General features: G+C 35.6%; 1 protein-coding gene across 5 annotated transcripts in view; it reads right to left on the bottom strand.

Annotated features, from left to right (window-relative positions):
* SCLT1 (sodium channel and clathrin linker 1) overlaps nucleotides 1-17655 on the bottom strand; it is a 108868-nt gene that overhangs the window by 85928 nt on the left and 5285 nt on the right. For all 5 annotated transcript variants that reach the window (XM_005877749.2, XM_005877746.2, XM_005877748.2 and 2 more), the window contains exons 2-7: nucleotides 14082-14149; nucleotides 9976-10034; nucleotides 9360-9432; nucleotides 6199-6254; nucleotides 4184-4319; nucleotides 1061-1177 (exon numbers count right to left, since the gene is read on the bottom strand). In XM_005877749.2, the coding sequence (XP_005877811.1) occupies nucleotides 1061-1177; nucleotides 4184-4319; nucleotides 6199-6254; nucleotides 9360-9432; nucleotides 9976-10034; nucleotides 14082-14149 (509 nt within the window). The remainder of the gene's footprint in view (nucleotides 1-1060; nucleotides 1178-4183; nucleotides 4320-6198; nucleotides 6255-9359; nucleotides 9433-9975; nucleotides 10035-14081; nucleotides 14150-17655) is intronic.

Here is a 17655-nt window from a genome sequence, read left to right as displayed (position 1 = left end):
CTTAGGCCCAATCCCCCGGGGAGTGGGCCTAAGCCAGCAGGTGATCATCCCCTGAGGGGTCCCAGACTGCGAGAGGGCACAGGCCAGGCTGAGGGACCCTCCATCCCCCCCTGAGTGCACAAATTTTTGTGCACCGGGCCTCTAGTATATAAAAGGTGTCAATTTTCATTTTATATAAAGTGTCGTCCCTATAGTTGAGCAGGTTTCTTCATTTATCACGATCCAATGAATAGTTTTTGTCTCTCTTAAGCCAGGCGGAAATGAAGACTGTAAAAGCTTTAGAGGTCCATTTGTACATAACTAGAGGCCCGGTGCCCGAAATTTGTGCACTTGGGGGGGGAGGTGTCCCTCAGCCTGGCCTGTGCCCTCAGTCTGGGAACCCTGTGATCAATCGCCCCAAATAGATAGGCCCCACACACCCGGCCAGGGCTCTTCGATGGATCATCCCAAAGAGGTAGGCCCTGCCCACCCGCCTCAGTGCTGCCGAGGGTAGCCTGGGTCTCCCTCTTTGGGGCAATTGATTGTGCCCCACAGAGGGAGGTCCCACCCACCTGCTGCAGCCCGCTGGTTGGTGGCCTGGGCCTCCCTCTTTGGGGCGATCGTGGAGCCTCCCGATTGATCCATCGCCCCTCTGGCTGGTGGCCTGAGCCTCCCTCTACAGGGCGATCATGGGGCAATGGCTAGGCCCCCAACCAATCACATCACACCCGCCTTGGCTGGCCTGGCGCCAGTGGGTGTCATAGCATGATCATCAGGAAGGATATCCGGAAGGTCGTTTGACTGTCCGATCTAATTAGCATATTATGCTTTTATTATTATAGATAATCTAATAGCTGCTTCTTAACACTAAATATGGCTTTCACTGCTGATCACATTTTAAAATCCAATGTACAGTAGGAACTGCTTTAATTATTAGCTCAAAAGATTTTTAACTATCCAAGATTTATTTACTGTTACATAAAGGACACACTAGAAACTTAGGTATTCCTCTCCAAAACTGAGTTTCTCCAGAATGTGATTCCTTATTGCTATACAAGAAAACCATGATAGCAAATTTTACCTTTTGTTTTCTTCCTTCAATTACTTGAATTTGGGCCTTATTCTCCTGGTAAATTTTCTTCACTTTGTCCAACTCCTGAGAAACATTCTGCCAGAGTTCCAAAACATAATTTTTTTCCTATAAAACAAAAATATTTGAGAACTCATTAAATTATTAACAGGCTACTTACTGCATAGTACAAATTAACCATATTCTTTTGCAGAATGAACTTTCGTATAAAAGTCACAAAATTAAAAGAACATGGACAACAGTGTAGTGTTTGTGGAGGGGAAGAGAGATGGGTGGAGGTGGCAGAGGGTATAGGAGGATAGATGATGATGGGAAAAAGTAAAAATAAAGAAAAAAATGAAATAGAACTTCTGTAAAGAGGGTGTAATTTAATATTTTTGGTGATATGAAAATGTATTAATAATTTAGAGAACAAAAGGTGAAAATTTCTTTGAAATTTTTTTTATTTAGATTTCATAGGCAAAATTAAAACTCTTAAATCAGAGATAGGGATGAAACCACTCTCCTTGTTCTTCAACACAGTGTAAGCCTTAGAAATTACTGACAAAGAAAATTGCCCCTGGCAAAATACAACTTTTTTTATATAATTGTAAAAGTAATAAATGTAATAAATGTAGAAAATTGGGAAAATACAGAAAAAGAAAAGAAAAGAAGAATTACCTATAATTTTATCAGCTGATAGTAAATATTGCTAACATCTAGATATAATAATTTTTATAAACGTTAGATGTATTGATATTTATAAATGTGATTTTGGGGGAGTATTCTGTTTTTGTTTTAACAAAATTGAAAATGATACAGTTTAATGTTTGTATTATACTATTTTCACCTGGCATCTTACAACGAGAAGCTTCTCAAGTCATTATTCTTTCAATATAGCCATTCTCAAAGTGTGCTTCAGGGATCCTTGAAGTCAAAATTATTTTCATAATAATATATACATACTATTTTCCTTTTTGACTCATCTTCTGATGAGTGTAGAGTGGAGTTTCCTGAAGTTTATATGATGTGCTGTGTGATGCTGTCATCACTAATGGTTACTGGAATGTGGTCCCATACTTCCATTCGTTTTCAAAAACATGTTTAAATTTGAAATACAATAAATACTGAAAGCTACACAACCTACAAACACAAAAATATTTTTGGGGTCCTCAATAATTCTTAGGCATCCTGATGAGGAGTAATGAAACCAGACTCACTGAGAAACACTAAAGGAGCATGTAGAGAGCATTATTTTCTTAATGCTCTCCCCAGCCACTGACATAGGGTCCCTCAGCAAGTTGATGGCAGAGTCTGGAAAAAAACCTTGTGGGGAAATTTGTAGCCAATCTGCTTTCCTCCTTTTGAGTGCTCAAACTTGGACCTCACCAAATCTTCTACTAAATAACTGATCCAAATGTAGCAAAAAAGTGGGACCATCTTCAGAGAAATGACAGGAGACCAAGCCAGATGCAGATGGAAAGGCAAAGAGAGGGAAGACAGGAGGAGAAAAGGGTACGGAATGAGAGTATGGTTTTAAAAAGAAAGTAAAAAAAATATGTTAAAAAAGAATAAGTAATTTTCAAGTTTATAAAATCTAGCACTGGACATTATAGCAACAAAACTACTATAAGAGAGATGCTTTTTAGAGACCTGTTATTTTGTTTGCTTGATTTTGTTTTTTGAAACTACAACATAGTAGTTTGAAACTACAAACTACTATATATTTAGTCTACATAAACATTTATAAGTCCTTCCTGATAACACTAGTCTAGAACAAAGTAAAGAACATGACTCCCTATTTTTTCCCCTTCTAATACTTTTAAAACTCAATATTAGATACATGCTCCTTATCAAGGTAAATATAGCTAGCTGATTGATCTAAAATATCACTTTCATAAGTCAATTCCAAAACCAAATTTCCAAGTAATAAAAATATGACTCTTCATATATAACCATAAAATCAAAATTGTAATACAGAATTTCTAGTCCCCTTATATAAATGAAGAAACTGAGGCACACAGCTAGAAAGTAGAATAGGGATTCAAATCCATACAAGAGATGAGATACCTCGGATATAAAATTATAAGTTAGAATAAAATTCCCTTAGGTATAACCACAAAAAATTAGTATTGAAAATAGGATATATAGAACATGGCTTCCTAAATAGTTCAATTACTATGAGGGAGGATAAAACAAGAAAAAATGTAATTGTAGAAGTATCACTTTAGAAAAATATAATTCTATAATCTTTGAAAATGGAAGACAACAGTACCAGAAGAAAAATAAAAAACATAAATTTACAGAAATAGATAACTAATGATTTTTCTCTTTAAAAATTTCCTTGACATTAAATATTTTTATAAGATAAATTCATGTTAAAAGCTTTATGATTCAATTAAAATATTTATAAGAATAAAAGCTAAATATGCTAATTAGAACTGATGGCCAAACAGCTGAACGACCATCCAGACGACCTTCCGGACAAAGCCGGGTTGTAAGGGCTGAGCCCCTTGCACAAATTTCATGCATCGGGCCTCTAGTTTATACTAATAAAAGGGTAATATGCTAATTACACTAGGTCAACCAGACATCTGGACATCCGACTTCCTTCTGAACAAAGCCACGGTGGCGGGGGCTGAGGCAGAGGTGGATAGGGGCAATCAGACCAGCAGGGGAGCAAGCAGTTAGGGTCAGGGTTAGGGATCGGGCCTAAACCAGCAGTCAGACATCCCCCGAGGGATCCCAGATTGGAGAGGGTGCAGGCCAGGCTGAGGGACACCACCCTCCATACATGAATTTCGTGCACTGGGCCTCTAGTTCATAAATAATGATTAACACAGATTTTTAAAAATATATTTTTATTGATTTCAGAGAGGAAGGGAGAGGGAGAGAGAGGTAGAAACACCATTAATGAGAGAGAATCATTGATCAGCCACCTCCCACATGCTCGATGCCACAGGAATTGAGCCCACAACTTGGGCATATGTTTCAACCGTGCATCAAACTGAGACCTCCTTGGTTCATAGGACAACTCTCAACCCCTAAGCCACACCAACCCAGGCAATTAACACAGATTTTACAAACTCTCTGTTTATTCAGGATATAATTTAAAAATATGTAAATGTCACTTACTTTATTGGCTAGTTGTAACTGTTCTTGAAGATTCCTGACTGTTTCATCATCTATGTATATATCATTTCCCATCTCTGTGCCAAAGGGAAGGGCCTCCAACTGTTTTACAACAGCATCTTTTAATTCACTGTGCAACCTTTAGAACAGTTAACATAGTAATAATTTAAATTAATTTTAGTAACAGTAATTAATATTTAAGGTTAATTAAACAAACATTTGGGTTCAAAAATCATTCTTTACATAAAAAATCATTTTTAAGCAGACCAAAAAAATTAGAAGTGTTTAATTGCCATTAAATACTGTGCTATAAGAATGAAAATATCTTACAATTTCAAAAGCATTAAATTGGTCATATGAATTCAAGTGTAATCAGTTTGTGTCTTTAAACTTTCAAAAAGGTAAAATTCAGATATTATACCTTATTAATTGATAAAACAAGACATTCAGAAAAATATTTAAAATGTGATTGTGTTTTCATACAGTCAATAAAATGGAAATGGGATATGAAATCTTATAGAATTATTTGTTGTTTTCTTCATTGTGTTTCACCAAGTTTATATGACCTCTTACTCATCTCAGTTAATAAACAGAGAATAAAATTGTTGCTAGTTATGAAATCAAGATTATTGAGGCTTTATTTTTCAGCACCTTCTTACATAAGCTTGATCATAATTCTGAAAACCTTAAATTCAACTTAATTTGAAGTAGAATTTAGGGTTTTCAGAATTACAGTCAAGCGACCTAGAGAGTATTTTGCTAAATGAAATAAGCCAATCAGAGAAAAACAAGTACCATATGATTTCACTTACATGTGGAATCTAATGAACAAAATAAACTAACAAAGTGGAGACAGACTCATGGATAAAGTTGTCAGAGGGGAGAGGTTGGGGATGCTGTGTGAGAAGGGTGAAGGGATTAAGCAAAGAAAAAAAGAAAAACTCAGGGCACAGAGAACAGTATGGTGATTGCTAGAAGGAAGAGGGATTGGGAGAGATAGAAGAAGGTAAAGAGGGGATTAATGGTGACGGAAGGAGACTTGACTTAGAGTGGTAAGCATACAATACAATATACAGATGATGTACTATAGAATTGTATACCTGAAACCTATATAATTCTATTAACCAATGTCACATCAATAAATTCAATTAAAAATATTAATCTAAATTATAGATAGTTCATACTTTAAAACAACTAAAAGAAAGCACAGGAAGGTACAAATTAATAGACTGATTAAGTGTTTTATTTTAAAATGATACAAACTTAGGAGGAAAAAAGTTTCATAATATCAGAAAAACTTCAAATCAATTCATATAATTATAAGCATAAAATATTTACAGTAATTATATAAATAATAAAACTAAAAACGAACATATTGTTACAAATATATATACCTATAAAAAAACTTTCAAAATAAAATGACAAATACAAAATTCAAGATAGTGTTAACCTCTTGCAGAGGGGAAGAAGGATGGGATAGAGAAGGAACACATGGATAGATGCATCAATTTGGGAACATAAGCGTAAAAATATCTATGATGTTAACATCTTCAGCAAATTTGACATAGGAAGTTTTGAAGCTTGCTGTCAATACAACAAAAGAGCATACATATCAAATCACATATATGTCAACATATGTGTAACTCCATCTATTGAAAAAAATCTGCATTATTAACTGGTACACCTAGTAAGTTGGATGAGTGCTTGACAGGTTTTCGTTTTATCAGTATATTTTATAACATACATACTATACACTATACTATTAATAATTGCTAACATTTATATGGTGCTCATTATGTGCCATATTTCATGTACTTTATAGACAAAAGAAAACTACAGTACAAAGAGGTTAAGTAACTTGTCCAAGGTCACACAGCTAGTAATAGAGCCAGGAATCAAATAAGAAATCAGGCCCAAGAGACCACATTCATAAACAGTATACCACATAAATAAAATATTAAATAACAACAAAATTTATCTAAGACAATAATAAAATAAACAATAGTTAATTGATATACCTTTCATTTTCCTTGATGACACTTTCAAGTTGTAGTTTCATCTCACCCACTTGTTTCTGAAAGAATAAAATATCATTGTAGTCATACATTTCCCAATTAGATCTCTATGAAGTCTCCATTCGTATGCAAGCAATCATATTCTATCACACTAGTCTCCAGATAAGAATAATTATTCTTTACTTCTAACAAGCAATCTTAAATATGAATATTTTAATGATACACAGAACTTGAGGAAACATTCACTTTGAATAAAATATAAATATTTTATAAATGTAATTCCTAGGATTTGTAGATGTTTATAGAAAAACAGATAAAAGATACTCTTCATTATGTCACTATAACAAATATCAGATGCTCCCTATACCGTGAATGCATATTTTAATTAATTCATCTTAGTTTAGGTGAAGCCCATGTAAGTGCCTGTATTTCAAAAGTCAAATGTTAATGGTGAAAAGGAAAATATGTGAAGATCTTCTTTAGCATTATTTCATTCAGGCTCTGATTCACTACTTTTATTAACTGTCTAAACTCTGCACTACACAAGGCTGCTATATAAACCAATGTAGTCACTAACATATATTTTAGTAGGGAAGAGGGTAAAAAATGACTAAAATACAAAGAAGAATAAAATATATTCTGTAAAGGGAATGAGATAAAGGTAGGATTAATTTTCCCTGAGGGATAACAGAATTTTAATAGGAAAGAAAGGGCATTTCAAGTAGGGAGAAATGTAAGGAATAGCAAAGAAGCAAAAGAATGTATAACCCAATCGGAGTGAATGGAAAGTGAAGAACAGGAAGAAGGCCATGTAAAATCACAATTAAAACAAAACTGCAACCAACTCCTGATCAGCCCAATTGTCTTGACTGGGTACTGAGCCTAAAGGAGAGGAGGCAAGCCTGGAGGAACCTGGCAAGGAAAGGTGGGAAAGGCGATGCTCCCAGCCTTTCTCTCCTCTTGCTGCCAAAGAAGCTGAAGGCAGCTTGGCCCAGAACATCAGTACCAGCTAATTCTACCTACAAAGCTGGCTCAAACAGTGAACCTTTCCCAGCTCCCTGCTGTGCCTGAATCACAATTAAGCCAAAAGGAAGGAATTTACTACCAGATAATTGAGAACTGACCATACATGGAACAATGGCAGTGAGAGATAAAATTAAAAAGACAGGTGGCAGGTCTTGAATGCCACACTAACTAGGAGGTCTAGATTTTAGTGTAGCAATTATTCCCACTTTGTAATTTTTAAAAAACTGATCTTTAAAAGTTGCAACAATGTCAGAATATCTTGAAAACTATTTATTACTCAAATAATTCTAAGGTGGAAGCTGTATGCATTAGCTAGGATTAAAGGTGGATCATTACAGTCACACTAAATTTTTTTTGTGTAAAATATTTCATATTACTTAGAGGTTGGAAGGAAACTAAATCTCACATCATCAAATTTTCCCCTATTATTTACATTTTCTGGAATAAAATCTTTTTTTTAAATGTGATTTTATTGATCTCAAAGAGGAAGGGAGAGATAGAAACATCAATGATGAGAGAGGATCATTGATTGGCTACCTCCTGCATTCCCCCCACTGGGGATCGAGCCCAAAACCCAGGCATGTGCCCCTGACCAGAAATCGAACCCAGGACACTTCAGTCCGCAGGCTGACGCTCTATCCACTGAGCCAAACTGGCTAGGGTGAGGAAGAAAATCTTTCATATAGAAAACTATAGTGATACTTCTCTTGCTTTCAAGATATACTATTTTTTGACTGGGTCAATAAGATAAATCATAAGTACTAGTTCTAATCAATAATATCTATGTAAGCAACAGTTCTTAGAAGTAGCTATCACCCTATTTTTATCTATCTAAAGTAGCAACTATTCTTATCATAGACTCTTGGGCTTTCAGCTTCTCTTGTCATTATTCAGTAATCACTCTCAGATGGAGAATGCCAAATGGAAAAAATAAAGTTAAACACCTTAGTAAAATAGCTGATTAAATCAGACAGATTATGAAAATTTAAAATTTTAAAAGTTTAATTTCAAGATAACAAGCTACTCCATTTTATAACAATTGAAACTATATGTCATTACAGCAATTCCAAAAGAGGGAATCCAGCAGAAGCACACTGGTCCTAAGAATAAAAGCAAAATGCCATTTGTGCAAAAGAGGGCTTTCTGTTGCTACTGTCCATTAGAAAGATTAAAAGACATTACTATGGTTGGCTCAAAAATTAAATGACCACAGGCATATTTTCTTCTTTTTGCATTACATTAAGTGAACCCTGCTACTGTGTCACAACTAAATTGACTTAGGGATTAGTATCTGAGCCAAACAAAATGATGAGTATATTAACACTCTAAGAGACCATCACTTTGGTGGACTTCGCTGGAACATATAGCATCTATTTAAGAAATGCTTCTACTGTGTGGTTATCCAACAATCAGAAAGGTCAAAATTTGCGAGGAAAATGAAAAATAATTCAGATCAAAGAAACAGATGACAAATATTAGGTATACTCTAAAAATGTAGTTAATTGAAATTCAGATAGTATCCCAAATAATAATGTGCTATACCTCTAGTTCTTCATGAACTTGCTATATACCCTAACCTTAAAAATGCTGGGACCCATGATAATCTGTCGGTATGGACAGCTTCCTCGGTTTCTTCACTCCCCTTCGCCCCTAAAATAAACCCTAATTACTAAGAAGTGTTAGAAAAAAAACTGCCACAGCTTAGCCCTATATTAGAAGTGGATCAATAGCTTTTAAAATCTGATAGACACAATATTTGAAATTGGGGAGAAAATTCAGAATCCATATAATGGGAAATACAGATAAAATGAGGGTAAAGAGAAAGGTCTAAAAAGATGTAACGTTTTGGGTATTTCTAGGAGGAAAATAAAGATGTAAGCAAATAATGGATTAATGGATGTTTCTACACAATTAAGAGATGCTCCTGCCAGGCAGCAGGAGCAAGGAAACACTGTATTAAAAAATAGACCAAAGATAATCTCCAAACACACACACACACACACACACACACACACACACACACACACAGCTAAATATTTTCTTTCTTATCAATGTTTTTTTTTAAAGGGAGTCTTATTTTACTTTTTCTTATCTTATAATAAAATATTACAAAAAGCTTGATAACTATGATGTCATACCTGATAATATTTCACCTGCCCATTTAGCTCTTCCAGATGCTTATCATACTCAGTAATAAGAGGTGCTGAAAAACTAAAGAAAAAATACCAAAAAAGGAGTACTCTGTTTAATCTGGTTTAACAGCTATGTAACTTGTGAAATATATTGTACATCAAAACTTTTACTATTCTTATTATAATTTTCCCCACAGCAATCAATACTTTGCCTTTTCCCTAAACCAGGGGTTCTTACCCTTAGCTAAATTAATATTCTGTGCTGAATAATTATTTGCTGTTGGGAGATGACCTGGGCACTGCAGGACATTCAGTGGCATCTCTGGCCCCACCCAATAGATGACAGTAACATCCTCACCCTCCACAGTTGTGACAAGCAAAAATTTTTCCAGTCATTGTCAAATATCGGGGGAGGGGACAGAAGCAAAAGCACCCCAGTTGAGAACCACTCTTACAGACTATGATACTGGCTTTCTTTCCCCTTTTCAATTCAATGACAGATCATTCAAATCTAATTACTGATAGCAGACTACAAAATAAACATTCCTAATCTACGAGAATTATTTTGACAATAATTAAATATAATTAAGAAAACAACATTTTTCTGGTAACTCAACCTTACCTTTGGTCAACTACTGAGTTTCCTAATATGTCACCTCCCTCTCCTTTGAAGGCAGCTTTCTGTAAGAGAGAATCCTGATTCTTAAAATGTTTTCTCAGATCATTCTAGCCAAAACTGACAGTAGTATAAACTAAATACAATTAAAAATTTTATAACCGCAGAAACTCTATTAATGCAATTAAAAAAGAGAGAAAGGAAAAATCATCTTTAGATTTGGTAAATTTTAACACCTATACATAATAAAAAAACTTGGCGTACTAAAAAACAGGAATAACTTTCTCAAATTGTTAAAAAAATATATTGACCAGAAACCTACATCAATTATTGCTCTTCATGGTAAAACATTAGAAACAATGCATTAAATTAATATAAGTATGCTTTCTACTGTTAATGAATTATCTTATAAAGGTCTTTTCTTATGGGTATAGTAGAGGCCTGGTGCACGAAATTCATGTACAGGTAGGGTTCCTAGGTCTCGCCGGCGATCAGGGCCGATCTGTGAGGTGACTGGTGGGACAATTGGGGAGGGGGGGCCCACTGACACCTGCCTTGGCTGGCCTGGTGCCACCCGCTTGCCAGCCCTGCCCCCTGCTGCCGCCGCCAGTTGCCTCCCTCTGCGGAGCAACTGGCAGGGTGATCAAGGAAGCCCCCCACTGCCACCCGCCTTGGCTGGCCTGGGGCCTGCGGGCTGGGGGCAGCTCCTGCACTGAGCGTCTGCCCCCTGGTGTTCAGTGTGCATCACTGGGAATTGAACCGTGTCCTCCTCGTTCATAGGTTGACACTCTACCACTGAGCCATGCCAGCTGGGCAGTCAGGGCACTCTTCTTGGCTTTTTGCATATAAATTTTGAAAACAGCTTGAGAAGTTTGAAGAAAATATCTTACTACCATTTTTATTGAGATTTTGTTGCAATTAATAACCCTTGCAATCGCCCTAGCTGGTCTGGCTCAATGGATAGAGTGTCGGCCTGTGGACTGAAAGGTTCCGGGTTTGATTCTGGTCGAGGGTGCATGCCTGGGTTGCAGGCTCAAACCCCGGGGGGGAGTGTGCAGGAGGCAGCCAATCAATGATTCTCTCTCATCATTGATGTTTCTATATCTCTCTCTCCCTCTCCCTTCCTCTCTAAAATCAATAAAAATATATTAAAAAAATAACCCTTGCAATCTATGAACATAGTACATCCTTACATTTATTTCACTCTTAATTTTATCAATATTTTATTTTAAATACATATTTTTATTGATAGTATTTCAGATGTTTCCCATTTCCCCCTTTACTTCCTTATCAATATTTTATAGTTTTCAAATCTTATACACTTTTTAAAGAACTATTCCTAAATATTTAATGTTTTTTTTCATGCTAGTATAAGTAGCACCACTATTTAAATTTCATTGTTAATAGTGGATTACTGCTTTTTATTGAAATAAAATTAAATTTGTAATTTTGCCTTGCATCCAAAAACACTGCTAAATTCATTTATTAAGTCTGAAAATTTGAAGATCTTTTTGAATTTCCTATATACACAATCTTATTTTCTGCAAATAATGATAGTTATTTCTTTCTAGTTTTTATGAATTTATTAATCTTGCTCAGATTTCAGTATGATACTAAATAAAGATGATTTTAGTATGCACCCATGCCCCATTTCCATTCTCAGGGGAAAAACTTTTAACCTTTCACTAACAACTAAAATGCCTATTTAGTTTTTTATAGCTAGTCTTCCACTAGGGATCTATTCCTAGTTTGCTGAAAATTTTTATCATGATAGGGAATTGAACTTTATCAATTATTTTTTACAGCTCTTGGAGTCAGATAATTTTCTTCTTTTTCCTTTTATGTATTTTCAAATGTTAAACCATCTTTGGTTTAACATTACCTCCCCTCTGACTATTGCAATCCATGCAGTGAAAGGCAAGACCTGTGACCAGTGGGGCCTTGAGAAGCCACATGTTCTGAAGAATCAGCTACAGGAGGAACCTTAGGCAGTAACATTATACTACCACTAAAAATAAGAGATAGGGATGAATATTTCATTGTATGACTGTAAGAATGGTACATGTAAGAGAAGAATGTATACTTTCAGAGAATTAAAGGAGCTATTATTTCACCATAGAATACACTATTAAGTAAGGTTAGATGTGTCCCTACTTGGTATGTTACCATTAGGCTTTAAGGAATTATAATCACAATGCATAATATGTAGGTACATCTAATGGGCTGACTAGAGTCACTATTTTATCTGGTAAAATCATCTTTTATTATCAAATCAGCCATAGCTTCCAGGAGATATGATGCAACACCTTGCCCAGAAGTCTTTTCAGGATTTAAAATGAATCTTTTGTTTGAAACCCCCCTTCAGGCTTCTATAATAATAAAAGCATAATATGCTAATTAAACCAGACATCCTTCCAGACATCCTTCCAAACGACCTTCCAGACGAAGCTGAGGCTGCAAAAGAATTCCGGGTCCCGGGTGCCTGCCGGCAGCCAGAGGGAAACCCAGGTCCCAGGTGTCAGAGGGAAGCTGGTGCCGGCAGCCAGAGAAAGGAAGGCCTAATCTTGCACGAATTTTGAGCATCGGGCCTCCAGTATTCTATAAAACATTACGCAGAAGCAAAAGAACCTGAGAATTAGAGCAAAGTTCAGAGGCTATTGGATTACAAAAGATTTTCTATCACCTAAACACTAATAGTTTCTTAGTTAAATGTTCATAAAAAAATAACATAAGAAAAATATATGATTAACATAGTGAATTAGTGGATGGATTGTTTCAAGATCCTTGGACTCTGGTCTTTGAAAATAAAAACATAGAACAGTAGCTAAATGTTGAGTACACATTAGGGCAAAAAAAAAAATCTATAAGGATAAGTATACTCAAGTCAACCAAACTAACTATTCCTTTTATAATACTTTAAAAACAATTTTGTTTTTAATACCTTAAAAACAAATACAGTTTTAATTATAAGATTCACTTATGTCAAAAGCAAAACACTTTCTGATTGACTCAGTAGATAGCTATCACTAATCTAAGAGCTATAGCTTTTCCTTTTTTTAAGAAAAAATTTATTTTTATTGATTTCAGAGAGGAAGGGATAGGGAGAGAGACATCAATGATGAAAATCATGTCCCCCACTGGGGATCAAGCCCGCAACCCAGGCATATGCCCTTGATCGGAACAGAACCTGGGACCCTTCAGTCCACAGGCTGATGCTCTGTACACTGAGCCAAACCAACCAGGGATATAGTTTTTCTTTTACTATTCTGTAACTCATAGTCCACCAATAGGTATACTTTATGGCTAATAAAATCTAAACAAAATATTTAAATAAAAACATACACCCAAGGAAAGAAATGTTTAAAACAATGCCATGTATTATATACTACTTTAAGCTAGTCTATGCTTCTGTTATAATCTATGAAAACTCAGGGAATTAAAGTTTACAACTGGCTGTATATTGAGAAACAATTTTAGAATGTTTCAAAACAACAATGAATTCTCATTTTAGAACTCAGAAATTTTAACACTATGCATAATATGTAAGCTCCAACTCTAAAAAAAAAGAGGCAATTTCTATGGTCAAAGAACTTACATTCATTAAGCAAAAATAAGCTTTTCTCCTTACATGCATCAAAATTTTAGGTAAAATTTCAAACTGCTGTAGGCAACTTCACATGAGAATAATCCAAAGTAGAATTTATTTCAATTCATATTTATACTAGAGGCCCAGTACACAAAATTTGTGCATGTGGGGGGGAGAGGGCCCTCAGCCCAGCCTGCACCCTCTCGCAATCCAGGACCGCTGGCTCCTAACCACTCACCTGCCTGCCTATGTGGTCACCTGTAACTGCTCTCCCCTGCCCACCTGATCCTCCCCTACCTGCTTTCCCCTGCCAGCCTGATTGCCGGCCTGATTGCCCCTAACTGCTCTCCCCTGCTGGCCTGATCGTCCCTAACCACCTCTGCCTCGGCCCCCGCCACCGTGGCTTTGTCCAGAAGGACGTCTGGAAGACATACAGTCTATCTGATCTAATTAGCATATTACCCTTTTATTAGTATAGATATTTACAACCAAAATGAACCAGTTTGTTAGACCTTAATTTACATACCTGCATTGTTGAATATTTAGAAACATTTTCCATTTGACACTGCCTGAGAACTTCGTTTAGTCTTTGAGCTGAGAAAACAACAACAAACAATTTGTAGTTCATTGGGTAATGTTCAATTTTTAAAAACTAGAAATAAAGACGTTATTATTTAATATAGCCAATGCAAAACTGCTAGACTCCATTACTTCTTAAAATAAAATGAACCATCAATTTCAACACACCACTTCAAGTTTAAGAATAGGTCTCCTTCTACATCCCTAAACCAACAATTGCCAATGGGAAAAAGAACAACAGCTGCAAAGAACTACTTTTTCTGATCTCATAAATTTTAATTTTCTCTCTCTCCTAGCTTTCTCAAAAAATAGTCTGCACATTTCTTTTTAAATTCCTGCTACTAGAAGTAAAAAGAGTTAAAAAGATTAGTTGTAGCCATATTCTTTAGAACTGTTAAAATCTGCTGAAGTTCTTTTTCAGGACAAACTTTCACATTGATGAGAAACTGCAGGATGAAGAATCCAAATTAAGCAGAAGTGAGCAAGAGAAAAAAAGGAGGTCCAGTAAATACAAGGTGATATTTTTAATTCACAGTAAAACATAGCACCTGATAAACTTAAAATACTCATTCTTTCAATATCTCCTGGAACATCTAAAATTGTCCTGGAGCAAGTCTCAACAACTTTCAAATGACAGAAGCTAAGGACAGCAAGTTATCTGATATAGCACAATTAAAGTGCAGTAGAGAACCAAAAAGTAAATGAAAAAAATCTCCATAAATTTTGAAGTTAAAAAGTTACTTTTCAATAACCCACAGGTCTCAGGAGAAATTAGAAAACAAAGTTGAAAGTACTGTAAACTGAATGGTAGTGAAAACGCAATGCCTTGAACCCTGCTTAAAGAGAAATCTATAGCTTTAATCTCACATATTCTAGAAAATCTTGCATATACTAGGGAAAAAAAGACTGAGGACAATAAACTGCACTTCCACCCCCAAAAGTTAGAAAAAGAACAGCAAAGGAAATCACAAAGATTAGTCACCCTCCAAAAGAAATAGAAAATAAGCATACCCAAAAGAGGATCAACAAATACAATCATTTCAAAAGTTATAGAAAAAACATCTGATGAATGGAACTCCCATTTGACCCAGTGATCCCACTTCTAGAAATATATCCCAAGAAACCAGAAACACCAATCAGAAAGGATATATGCATCCCTATGTTCATAGCAGCACAATTTACCATAGGGAAGATCTGGAAACAGCCTAAGTGCCCATCAGCAGATGAATGGATTAGAAAACTGTGTACATCTACATAATGGAATACTATGCTGCTATAAAAAAGATGGAATTCTTACCATTTGCAACAGCATGGATGGAACTGGAGAGCATTATGCTAAGTGAAATAAGCCAGTCAATGAAAGAAAAATACCACAATCTCACTCATTTATGGATAATAAAGACCATTATAAACTGATGAACAAAAATAGATACAGAGGCAGAGCAGCATCAAACAGACTGACAAACTACAGTGGGAAGCCCAGGGAGGGTTGAGGGGAGGGGGGTAAGAGATCAACCGAAGGACTTGTATGCATGCATATAAGCATAACCAATGGACACAAGACACTGCGGGGTAGGGGAGGCCGGGGAAATGTCAAGGGGGGGGGCGGGGGAGAAAGGAGACATATGCAATACTCTTTGTAATACTTTAAGCAATAAAACAAAATTTAAAAAAAAAAGAAATTCAAGATATATTCATTATAAAGCTTTAGGAATGTAGGAACAGAATGTTCCTTAATATGATAATGGATTTCAATGTAAACACACAACAAACATCATACTTAAGTGTGAAAAATGTTAAAAACTCTCCCTGGGAAACTGGAAATGACAGGAGATAAGTTCTTTTGACATGTGTTCACACTCTACTAGAGTTCTAAGTTAACACAATAAGGTAAATAAAAGAAATAAAAGGTATAAAAATTTAAAATATATAAAAAGTTGTCATTATTTAGAGTTATAAGTGTGTATGTGGTAAATCCAAAAGAACAAAGATAAAATTCTGAGAATCAATAATTAAGTTTAGCAAGATTGTTGGATACAATAAGTCAATATAAAAAAAGTAATTATATTTCTATATACTGGCAACATAAAGTTATAAAATACATTTAAGCCCTGACCGGTTTGGCTCAGTGGATAGAGCGTCAGCCTGCGGACTCAAGGGTCCCAGGTTCGATTCCGGTCAAGGGCATGTACCTTGGTTGCAGGCACATACCCAGTAGGGAATGTGCAGGAGGCAGCTGATCGATGTTTCTCTCTCATCGATGTTTCCTACTTTCTATCCCTCTCCCTTCCTCTCTGTAAAAAAGAAATCAATAAAATATATTTTTAAAAAATACATTTAAAGTAAAATAAAAATGTCAATGTCCAGAAACAAATCTAGCAAAAAAATGTGTAAGACTTGCATAGAAAACTATGGAACATTCAGAAGATTAATAAATTAAAGTCCTGAATACATGGAAAGATAGTCATGGTGTATAGGATTCAGTATTGCCAAGATGTCAATTCTCCCCAAAGCAATGTCTAGGCTCAATGCAATGCCAATTAATATTCCCAAAGAGGATTTTTCAGAAATTTAAAAATCAATTCTAAAATATAGGTGGAAATGCAATGAGAATAGCTAAGATGTTTTTATAAAATAAGAACAGGGGAAGACTTGCTTTACCAGATATCAAGAGCCCAGCCACCATAGCTCAGTGGTTGAGTGTTGAAAGATCTATATATATAAAAGGCTAATATGCAGTGTCCCCTCAGGAGTTTGACTGCTTGCTATGATGTGTGCTGACCACCAGGGGTTGGCACAGAACGAAGGAAGGCCCTGGCCGGCAGCCAGAAGGCCCCGATCGGCCCTGATCACCGGCCAAGCCTAGGGACTCTACCCGTGCATAAATTTCGTGCACTGAGCCTCCAGTTTATTATAAAACTACAGCAATTTAGGTAGCGGGATCGTTATATAAAAATAAACAAAACTGAACAATGGAAGAGAATCAAGAAATATATTCATATATATATGAGCACCTGAATTATGATCAAAGGGGAACTATGATCTAGAGCAGAGCAGGAAAAAGAAGAATCTCTTTGAAAGTGGTTCTGGGTCAACTGGAGATCCTCATGGAAAGAATGAAACATCATCCATAAAAATTAATTCTAGCTGAAATGAAGATCTAACTATGAATGACAACAATAAGTTCTAGAAGAGAACAAAGATAATATCTTCATAACCTTAGGGCAGGGAAAGATTTTTAAAATCAGAATACAAAAAGCACTGGCCATAAAAGAAAAAAACTGATAAATTGGACTACATTAAAGTTAAATACTGTTCATAAAAAAGAGACTGTTAAGAGTATAAAAAGACAAAAGAAGGTTAATAACCTTGACTGATAAGCATTATTCTTAATGGCCCCAAGATGGAAACAAATGTAAATATCCATTAAAAAAAAACTGATCACGGATAAATGTGATACATTTAAAAAATGAAACACCCTGCCCTAACCGGTTTGGCTCAGTGGATAGAGCGTCAGCCTG

This window comes from Myotis brandtii, unplaced genomic scaffold, assembly GCF_000412655.1.
Source record: "Myotis brandtii unplaced genomic scaffold, ASM41265v1 scaffold53, whole genome shotgun sequence".
Taxonomy (NCBI): domain Eukaryota; kingdom Metazoa; phylum Chordata; class Mammalia; order Chiroptera; family Vespertilionidae; genus Myotis; species Myotis brandtii.
This window is presented reverse-complemented; position numbering and strand designations above follow the sequence as displayed.